The sequence below is a fragment of the Nicotiana sylvestris genome, chromosome 7 (genome assembly GCF_000393655.2).
Source record: "Nicotiana sylvestris chromosome 7, ASM39365v2, whole genome shotgun sequence".
NCBI lineage: Eukaryota > Viridiplantae > Streptophyta > Magnoliopsida > Solanales > Solanaceae > Nicotiana > Nicotiana sylvestris.
Window position 1 is genome coordinate 105,363,603 of NC_091063.1, and position 11,478 is coordinate 105,375,080.

At 40.8% G+C, this 11,478-nt stretch overlaps 1 protein-coding gene across 1 annotated transcript; it reads right to left on the minus strand.

Annotated features, from left to right (window-relative positions):
• Positions 1-8,242: 8,242 nt before the first annotated feature.
• Positions 8,243-8,689, minus strand: LOC138873569 (uncharacterized). The gene has a single exon (XM_070152041.1). It carries the CDS (start codon positions 8,687-8,689, stop codon positions 8,243-8,245), a length of 447 nt encoding a protein of 148 aa, XP_070008142.1.
• Positions 8,690-11,478: the final 2,789 nt, after the last annotated feature.

Here is an 11,478-nt window from a genome sequence, read left to right on the forward strand (position 1 = left end):
AACCTTGATGTTGAGAACTGCTCGGTGCTCGAGTGCAAAATCTAGCAATATGCCTCGTGTTGCCACAAGTAAAACAAGCCCTCGGCTGCTACAACTGATGATCCTGAAAACTCTAAGGCAGAGGTGCACTGATAGGAGCTGACGATGCACTATATAGGACCGTTGATCAGAATATTGCATGTGAGAACCACGGCCACGTGGAGCACCGTGAGAAGCCTGAAGTGCTGAATTAAACGGCCTGGGAGGATGACCCCTACCAAAAGAATCCCTGCCTTTAGATGAGGTACCACTGAACCTACCAGAATGATGAGGTCTCTTATCAGACCCCTAACTACCCCCTTTGATAGAACCATCTCAACTCTCCTGGCCACATTGGCCGCATCCTAAAAAGAAATCTCGCTCCCCGTATCCTTAGCCATCTGCAATCGAATAGGCTGAACGAGTCTCTCAATGAATCTCCTCTCTATCTCTCTCTCAGTGGGAAGAATAAGAAGAACATGATGGGCCAAGTCAATAAATCTGGTCTCGTACTAAGTAACAGTCATAGAACCCTGCTGGATACGCTTAAACTACCTCCGATAGTTCTCCCTTTGAGTGATAGGAAGAAACTTTTCCAGAAATAGCTGAGAAAACTGATCCGAAGTCAAAGATGGTGACCCAACTGGTCTAGCCAAACCATAATCTCTCCAAAAAGTCTTGGTAGATCCAGACAAGCGAAAAGCCACAAAGTCGACCCCATTGGTCTCCACTATCCCCATGTTCCTGAGAACCTAATGACAGCTATCTAAATAATCCTGGGATCCTTAGAAGATGCACCGCTATACGTGGTAGTGAAGAGCTTGGTAAACCTGTCCAATCTCCACAAGGCATCAACAGATAGCTGGCCCCTCTCCGGTCTGTGCTACAATACCAGGATGAACTACCCCAACTAGCTGAGCTATTTGAGTCTGAAACGGGGGAGCCATCTGCTCCGGAGTGCGAGTAGTAGGAGTCTGGGCCCCTCCCCCAGCTTGAGAGATGGCTGGTGCTAAAAGAAATAAGTCTGCCTGCGCGACACTCTCCATAAGGCCCACTAAACGGACTAGAGCATCCTGAAGTACCGGGGTAGTGATGAACCCCTCTGGGACCTGAGCTGGCCCCACTGGAACTGACTGGGCTGGAACCTCCTCGTCAAACTCATCTTGAGGCTCCACTGCTGGTGCTGCTCCTCGAGTTCTGGGCTGAGCTCTGGCTCTACCTCGGGCCGTAGCACGGCCTCTGCCCCTCGTAGGAGCTATTTTTGGGGGCTCGGGCTGCTGGTCAGCTGATGAAGCGGTATGTGTTCTCACCATCTATGGTAGAACAAAGTAGAAGTTCAATTCGCATTGAGAAATCAAGTCGCACGATAGGAAAGAATAGATGTGAAGTTTTTCCTAATTTTGTAGCCTCTGGGGATAAATACAGACGTCTCCGTACCGATCCCTCAGACTCTACTAAGCTTGTCCATGAATTGGGACCCAATACCAAACATTGAACATATCTTTGAATGCATTTATTGTTCGAACAAAATAGCCACTTTTGTAGGCTTACTAGCAACTAATCTGGATTTGAAAAATTAACAATGCAAATTACAAATTTGTAAGTCCAAAATTATACAATGAAGTCTACACTGCTAAAGAATCCAGCACATTAAATGCTGATAATCCAAAAAATTCTAAAAGAACAAAAATACAGTAAAAATGAAGGTTTCTACTGATTCCAAGTTTCCTTTTGATTACTTCTTCGAATCCGATGTGCCAAATCTGCAAGAACTCAACTACAGAGCTGCTTCTTACAAAGCTACTTGCCCAGGCTCCCAACATGAGACTTCTTATGGCTAAATCAACCTTGTTTCCTAAGTATCTCATGGATCTGACCATGGAAAAGGTCAGATTCACAAGATTACTTCAGTCATACTACCTTGACAGACCTATGTTAAAGCTTAAGAATGCAATAATAATAAAAGAAGATGATTGTTCATGAGTTTAACCATATTGAAGGTTAAACACATAAACCATTAAAGGACTTCAGCTCAAAATCCTAGCAGCCTCATCTTCTTTCCCAAAACATGTAAATCCTACCTCAAAAGATTTCAGAACTAATTGGTCCAACCAACTGGTGGCTAAACCAATAGGCTACAGCTTATGATCAGACAACCCCAAAGACAAATGAAAGCAGCATTTTGGAAAGAAAAAGAATCAGATGAAGGAAAGAAAGAAAGCATTATGAACTAAACCTAAATACTGTCATAAGATACAACTATTGATGCTATTTTGACACCACTTTTCTACATGCTGAAATGCACAGAAAGACACATGAAAAAGCTGATGAAGAGTAATGAACAACATATTAATTTCTACTGTTGACACATGCATCTACACACATAGTCATAAATAACTTCAGATTGCACAAGTAGAGTCATTGTCATATCGAAAATATGGTTACATACCTAGAGATGATTCAAACAAGACCAAATAAAGGTCACTAGAACAGCTGATTCTTCCAGAATAGTGAGCAACAGCAGGCAGCCAAACAAACAACCAAATCAGAAACCAACTTCAACTTTCAAAAACCCAGAGATTTCAACTCAAGAAGACCAAGAGAAGTTCTTCTACTTCAAGTCATTTTCAGCTTTTCAGAAAACCAAAGAAGAAAGTTTTTCTCAAAGTTTGAAACTTAGTCTTTTCAGCAGAAGAATGATTTTTTGTGCAGTAAATCAGTGCCAAAAAAATCTCTGTGTGTGAGTGAGTGATGTTCTCTTTTATAGAGTGTGCAAGAAATGGCATCAAAAGGGAATATTCTAACCTAAATTCCTAAATTTCAGAATAGTACAGCCCTTTCTATACAACTGTCTGTCCTTTTTCTTATCCAATATCAACATTTTTGCTAAGGATAGGGACAACTGTCCTAAATACTAGAATCTTCTGATTTCAGCCTAAGTGAAAGTCCAATTTTACCCCCTAGGCTATCCCTTATTTCAGTTTTACCTAGGTTCTTTTAATTCATAGCAAGTCCCTAAGTTCTATTGATTGCCAAATCAAGCCAAACAAAACTAGAAAGCATTAGAAAAACCCAATTAATGCTGAAACAAAAACATGCTGATTTCATTTTATTTTAAAACTAACCTATTGATCAATAAAGGTTGCTTATCTAATTACCCTAAAGAACACTAAATTCAAACTAAACTGATAGCAGAAACAGAGTGAAAGAATTATCTACACCTAATTAAGGAGTTGAGCCTAAAGTGACAGAAAAATGGAAACCTAATTGCTCCAACTCATGAGATTCGAACATGTTTTCATCAATTCAAAATCTCACAGAAACATAAATATGATAAGAGCAATTAGGATGCCTATTAAACCTAATTAATCTAATGCACTCAAAATTAAAGCTACCATGTCCAACATGCTTCAATTGACATATGAAACCCAATCACAATAAACTCATGAAGTCAAACCAGACTGAAAGGCTAATTAAAACGATGCATTCACACTTAAGATAACTGAAAGTGCTAATTATTTTAGCAAGCTAGATTAATCTGGAATTAGAGGGAAAAAAACTATTAAAACTCGAACAAACAAAACGAAGTAGCTAATGCATTCTAGAACAAATTTATAGAATTGAAGATACTAAAGAAAAAACTAATTTTAACGAGAGTGAAAATCAAGCTATTAAGAAACTAACTTGGCAGTTAAACCAAGAATAGAGGGAAAAGAAAGAAGAAAGAAGAGGGGAAAACAGACGACAGAGCTTACCAATGGGAATGAAAGAAGCTTATGAAGCCCGCTCGCCTTGACCCATAGAGGTCTTTTCCTCCAAGGGATCCAGCTCTGCATGGTTTTGACTGGATCTCCTTGAGAGAAAAGACTTCTGAAAGCCTAAACTCGAAGGAAAAGGAAGCATCGAAACTTTGGGGTTGATTTGAAAAGATTAGGTTTTTTTTCGGTTCGAATCTTAGATCCGAGATTCGAGTCATTCGGTGGGGATTCGAAGAAAATTGGTTGGGGATTTAGGATGAGGCTAGGACGGGGATCCAGTGGTATTAATTTGGGGATTTTTAGGTGACTTAGGGTTTTGGCCGGCTTTCTTTGATTTAAGATTTGAGAAACTCGGTGTGGATTCGAGGACAACTAGTTGGATATTTGGGAATAGGAGGTGAAGGGGAGTTCAAGGTGTAAATTTGGGGTTGATTGGAGCATCGCCGCCGACGGAAGCAATTTCCGGCGGGCGGTCTGTGGCGGAGGCGATGAGGGAATCTAGGGCGGCTACAGTTTGAATGTTAAGAGAGAAGGAGACGAAGTGAGAGGGGTCCGATGGAGGGGGGTCGGTCTCTTCGGACATTTATTAAAGTACAAAGGAGTTCCGGGCCGTTGGATGATGAAAATCCAACGGCTGTGATGGATTGAGGCAAAAACGGGGTCGTTTGGCGGTCATCTGGGATGGACCGGGTTAAATGGCTTTGGGACTGGACTTGGAGACGAGCATGGGCAGATTTTGGACCGATTTGGGCTCTAAATTGAGACCCAGTTCCGAAAATACACCAACCCTTCTATTTTCAAATTCTTTTTCCTTTTCTTTTCCTTTTCTCTTTTTTTTTTCTTTTTTTTAAAATTAAAAATCCTAATAATCAAAATCCTAAATTACCTAGAATATGAAAAATTAAACTAATTAATTAATTATAAAAGCTACTTAATCCTATATTAAAAGAGAAAAATCAAAAAACGAAAAATGTAGAAATCGACCATTTTTGTGATTTTCATTTTTAATAAAGCAAATAATTAATCAATTAACCCTAAAAATATAAAAACAAATCCTAAATGCAATGCATAATATTTTTGGTATTTTCATAATCTAAATAAACTTTAACATGCACAGAAGTGCAAATAATTAAATAAAAACACTACAAAATCCCTAAAATAGCAAATAATTACAGGAAGAAACCTAATTATTGGAATTCTGTAGGAGTAATCCATGTGGGGCAAAAATCACGTGCTCACAGCTGCCCCTCATTGCTAGGAGACACAAAAGGTTTTCGAGCAAAGATAAAATGAGTAATTATGAGGGATTTTTGCATGTTTGAAACTCCCTGAGAAGCATTTTTGACAAGAGCCTAACCAAACCATGCTTCAAAGGTTGCCTACATATCCTTGGCTATAAAAGAATCAATCAGTATAGTTCTGGAAGTTTTGGTAGCTGGGACTACCGAGAAAGCTGTGATTTCACTGTTGTTGCTGTTGTTTCTGCTTGCTGAGCTCCTTATTACCCCAAAAAATGAAAAATAAAAAAGATAAGCTAGCTACACCTATCAGCTACGAGTTACAAGATTCCTATCTATAAATCTCTCAAAGCTTGATCTTGAGTCTTAGCTGGTTCTTGCTGTGGACTCCAATTTGAATCTTGATGCTCGTCAGCTGTAGGTGCTAATTCTTTATTCAGCTTTGGATCAAGGCGGGACATGCGAAGCTTGTGACTTCAATCAAAATCTTGAGCAGTTCGCACCTTTCTCCGCTTCAACCTTTTGAATTTATTTCTTTTTTTTTGTTATTTTTCTTCTTTTCTTTATTTTGTATTGAGACTCATTCTTTTGGTCATCTCGAATCCTGTGCCTCGAGGTCAAACCTGCTCAGACACCCAAAACAAACAAACGAAAAAATATTTTCTGCCCAAATTTTTACCAGGAAAATTTCGTGAGTTATTTGCAACAAAAATCTAAGCTATTCTTTATTGAAAGCAATAAAATCCGGATTGTGTGCCTTTAAGAGGAAAGATTTAGGGAATGGATCCCTATATCTAAAAACTCAACTTAGGGATTAGAGCCCTAATGTTGGCCAAAATGCGACTAGGGAATGGAGGCCCTATGTCTAAAAATCTCAACTCAGGGATTGGAGCCCTAATGTTGGTAAAAAGGCGACTAGGGAATGGAGGCCCTATGTCTAAAATCAAAACTCAGGGATTGGAGCCCTAATGTTGGTAAAAAAGCGACTAGGGAATGGAGGCCCTATGTCTAAAAACTCAACTCAGGGATTGGAGCCCTAATGTTGATAAAAGGTGACTAGGGAATGGAGGCCCTATGTCTAAAACTCAACTCAGGGATTGGAGCCCTAATGTTGGTAAAAGGCAACTAGGGAATGGAGGCCCTATGTCTAAAAACTCAACTCAGGGATTGGAGCCCTAATGTTGGTAAAAGGCGACTAGGGAATGGAGGCCCTAAAAAAATCTCAACTCAGGGATTGGACCCCTAATGTTGGTAAAAGGCGACTAGGGAATGGAGGCCCTATGTCTAAAAACTCTCAACTTAGGGATTGGAGCCCTAATGTTGGTAAAAGGCGCTAGGGAATGGAAGTCCTATGTCTAAAAATCGCAACTCAGGGATTGGAGCCCTATGTTGGCAAAAGGCGACTAGGGAGTGGAGGCCCTATATTTAAAATCTCAACTCAGGGATTGGAGCCCTAATGTTGGCAAAAGGCGACTAGGGAATGGAGGCCCTATGTCTAAAATCTCAACTCAGGGATTGGAACCCTAATGTTGGTAAAAGCGTAAATGATTGAGGTTGGGAGTCCCAAGCTAACACACATCTTTTTTTTCAATTTTCAATTTTCAATAAAATGCAGGAAAGCAACTTGGAGTGAACTTCCCTTATTTGGAGTGGTTGTTGAGGCAAACTATTTCTAGCTCTTGCGCATCTTTTCCGTTTCGGTTGCACCTGCTTCTCGCACGGTTGCTTTGGGTTGCACCTGTTTCAACTTTTCAAATAAAGAACAATTGTTAGTTTGAAACGGTGGTTGATGTTGTAGTCTTCATTATTTTTGATCACTTGATCGTGGCTCAACTCTTTTGGTTGGAACCTCTGCTGCTTATTGGCTTTTCGGAAAGTTGATCTCTATCCTAAAACTGATGGGCTCAACTTTTCAAAATTTCTCATGACTGCTTAATTGCATAGGCTTTGGCCCTTTCACTTTATTCTGCCTCTAGGGGCTTGGATTTCTTTTCATTTTCAATAAACTCCGATTTCGGAGCATCAGTAATCATGGCCAGCCGGGATCGACTTGATGCACCCGCTGAGGCTGGGTACTTTTATTTGGACTTGGTTTTTATTAAGCAGGACCATGTAAAACCAATCTTGCCACATTTTCTTTGCATTAGCTTCGGAACAAAGTTAGAACGAAAGGGATTCAAGAAAAAGTAAACAAAGTACAAGAAAAATGAATTTAAAGGAGAAGTGTCCCTTTCGGGGAGGAAGGACGGACTTATCTGGGATGCATGCAAACTTCAAATAGACATGACATGCTTCTTGCACTTAGACAACCGATCCGCACAACTATTCCAACTTCTCATAGACCCATTGCGACTCGTGTTTCAAAATCGAGAAAACTTGCCAAGACTTTTTCAATACCAATGGTGGTGAGGGGTTTCTTCTCTTCGATCAACGGCGCCCTTTGTGGGTTTTTACCAATTGACCTCTCTCATTTCTCTTCTCACCATCACTTTATAGTGCTCTTTACGAGTTTTCACTAACAAGACTCTCTCATTTTTAATTTCTCTACTTACCATCACCTTATGGTGCCCGTAGGTTTTCACCAATAAGACTCTCTTATTTTATTTCTCATCATGACTGCATCAGATCCAAACAACTGCGTTCTCTGATTTTGAAAACCTTTCACTAATTGATCGAAAGGACTTGAACAAGGTTTGGGTAAAAAGAATCTGGATGAAATTACAACTTTGGAACCGTTCAGGTGGGCTCATTGTCGAACCATTATAACAACTGCCCTAGTTTCACTTTTGGGGGAAATTGGATTTTTATTTTGGTGTGACTGAACCCCAGAGAGAGGCTACCTACGTATCCTTTCGGAATCAAGCCGAACGTAGTTCAGGAAAACATTTTTCTTTTGTTGTTGTTGTTTTTTTTTCGAGTTCCAAAGAGGGTAATGAAGGAAAAGTAACTGGCTCAACGGGTTAGCAAAAGGATTTAGAGTTTTTGGGGTAGCGAGAATGAAAGCCTTCGTCATCCCAATCGGATAGTGCTATTGCTGCAGAAGGACTAGACATAGTACCTTTTGACCACGTGTGCGTTCACAGCTGCCTCGGGATCATTTCCTTCGATATCTCCCAAGTACAATACTCCTCTGGGCAATATCTTTCTGATGATGTATGGGTCTTTCCAATTTGGAGCAAATTTCCCTTTTGCTTCCTGATAATGGGGATGAATATGCCTTAGAACGAGTTACCCCACTTCAAAATTTCTAGGCCGCACTTTCTTGTTGTAAGCACGGGCTATTCTTTGTTGGTACAACTGCCCGTGGCAGACTGCGGCCATTCGCTTCTCATCAATCAGGTTTAACTGCTCCAGGCGGGCTTTGACCCACTCATTGTCTTCAATTATAGATTCCACAATGATCCGGAGAGAAGGGATTTCAACTTTCGCAGGTATTACAGCTTCAGTGCCATAAACCAAAAGGTACGAGGTTGCTCCGACTGACGTGCACACAGTAGTGCGATACCCCAACAATGCAAAAGGCAACTTTTCATGCCACTGCCTGGAACTTTGAATCATCTTTCTCAAAATCTTTTTGATGTTCTTATTTGCTGCTTCAACGGCACCGTTGGCTTTGGGACGGTAAGGAGTAGAGTTCCGATGTGTTATCTTGAATTGCTCACATATCTCCCCCATCAAATGAATTTTCAAGTTTGCAGCATTATCTGTGATAATAGTTGCAGGGATACCGAAACGACAAATAAGATTGGAGTGCACGAAATCTACCACAGCTTTCTTGGTGATAGACTTGAGAGTGATTGCTTCAACCTATTTTGTGAAATAGTCGATGGCGACCAATATGAATCTGTGCCCATTTGAGGCTTTTGGCTCGATCTGCCCAATGACGTCCATGCCCCAAGCCACAAATGGCCAAGGTGCTGACATGGGATGCAGTTCTATGGGTGGTGCATGAATCAATTCCCCGTGCACCTAACACTGATGACATTTTCGAACAAAACTGAAGCAGTATTTTTCCATGGTCATCCAGTAATAACCCGCTCGAAAGATTTTCTTTGCCAAAACATACCCGTTCATTTGGGGTCCGCACACTCCTGCGTGCACTTCGTACATGATTCTTCTGGCCTCTTCTGCGTCAACACATCTTAACAAATTGAGGTCTGGAGTTCTTTTGTATAGGACATCACCACTCAAAAAGAAACCACTCGCGTGTCGTCTGATGGTTCTCTTTTGATCCCCACTGGCTTACTCGGGTTATTCTTATGTTTTAGAAATCTTTTGATGTCATGGTACCATGGCTGGATATTTGATTCTGCCTCAACCGTATTGCAGTAACCGTGCCTTTCCCGGATTTGGATTTCCAAAGGATCAATGTGAGCATTGCCTGGGTATGGCAACATCAAGGCCAAAGTAGCAAATGCATCAGCTAATTCATTGTGACAGCGAGGGATGTACCTGAATTCTATTGACTTGAATCGCTTGCCAAGATCTTCCATATGTTGCCTATAAGGAATAAGCTTGACATCTCGGGTTTCCCATTCTCCTTGAGCTTGTCGGATAATTAAATCTGAATCTCCCATGATTAATAATTCTTCGACATCTTGGTCGATTTCCATGTTCATACCCATAATGCAGGCTTCATACTCGGCGGTACTGTTTGTGCAGAAAAACCGAAGCCGGGTTGTGGCTGGATAATGCTGGCCGGTGGGTGAGATCAAGATTTACTCAATTCCAACACCTTTTGTGTTCACCGCCCCATCAAAGAACATTTTCCAAGCATGGGTGTCTTCAGATATTACCTCAACTAAATTTACCTCTTCATCTGGAAAGCAAGTACTCAAAGGTTGGTATTTATCATCAACCGGTTTCTCAGCCAAATGATCTACTAACGCCTGGGCTTTCATTGTCGTGCGAGTGACATAGACTATGTCAAATTTTGTGAGCAAGATCTGCCACTTTGCTAATCTCCAAGTGGGCATTGGTTTCTGGAATATGTATCTTAAAGAATCCAACCTGGTTATGAGGTAAGTGGTGTAAGCTTGCAAATAATGCCTCAGCTTCTGAGTGACCCATGTCAAAGCACAGCAAGTTCTTTCCAATAAAGTGTACTTGGCTTCATAACCGGTAAACTTATTGCTCAGATAGTAAATGGTCTGCTCTTTCTTTCTGGTCGCATCATGTTGCCCGAGGACAGAGCCGAAAGAATTTTCCAAGACTGTCAAATACAAGAAAAGAGGCCTCCTTGGCTCAGGTGGGACCAATATCGGCGGATTCGACAGATATTCTTTGATTTTATCAAAAGCCTCTTGGCACTCATTTGTCCATTTGATTGCCGCATCTTTCTTCAGCAATTTTAATATGCGTTCACACGTGGATGTCAACTGAGCAATGAATCGGCTGATATAGTTCAATCTTCCTAATAAACTCATAACATCTTTATTGGTTCTTGGAGGAGGCAACTATTGAATATACTTTATCTTTGTTGGGTCCAACTCGATGCCCCTACGACTGACTATGAATCCCAAAATTTTGCTGGATGGTACCCCAAATGCACATTTGGCTGGGTTCAGCTTCAAATCATATTTGCGCAACCGCTCAAAGAACTTTCTCAAGTGCCGAACATGGTCGTCCTGGGTTTTGGATTTGATGATTACATCTTCCACGTACACCTCTATCTCTTGGTGCATCATATCATGAAAAATGGCAGTCATGGATCTCATGTAGGTTGCCCCGACATTCTTTAGATCAAATGGCATGACTCTGTAACAGTAGTACCCCAAGGTGTGGTAAAAGCTGTCTTTTCTGCATCTTCTTCATCCATCAATACCTGGTGATATCCGACGTAACAATCCACAAAGGACTGTATCTTATGTTTGGCGCAGCTATCAACAAGGATATGGATGTTCGGCAAAGGGAAGTTATCTTTGGGACTTGCCTTGTTTAAATCTCTGTAATCCACACGCACTCGAATTTTCCCGTCCTTCTTTGGCACTGGAACTATATTGGCTAACCATTTGGTGTATCGAACAACTCAGATCACCCCCACTTTCAACTGTTTTGTGACCTCTTCTTTAATTTTGTCACTGATATTGGTTTTAAACTTTCTTTGCTTTTGTCATGCAACATGCACGACTCTGACCTTGTATGTGCTCCTATATGACTCTTATAAACTTTTTCCTATAGCTTTTAACCAATCTCTAGGCCTCACTTTGTGAACATATACAGTACTATGACAAGATGTCCCTCTGGGCATCTATAGGTGTACTAAAGTTCTTCGCTCGGTACTTTGTCGGACTTACGACTACTGATGTATCTTGTTTCTGCTACCTAACTCCTAGTTACTCTCTCGCTGCTTATCCTATCTGTAAAATCTAAGTCCTTTAATGCTCCCTTATTACTGTTCATCTAAAGAATAACATCCTAATCTCTTCTCATACTTTGAAACTTTATCCATCTATTTATGGATT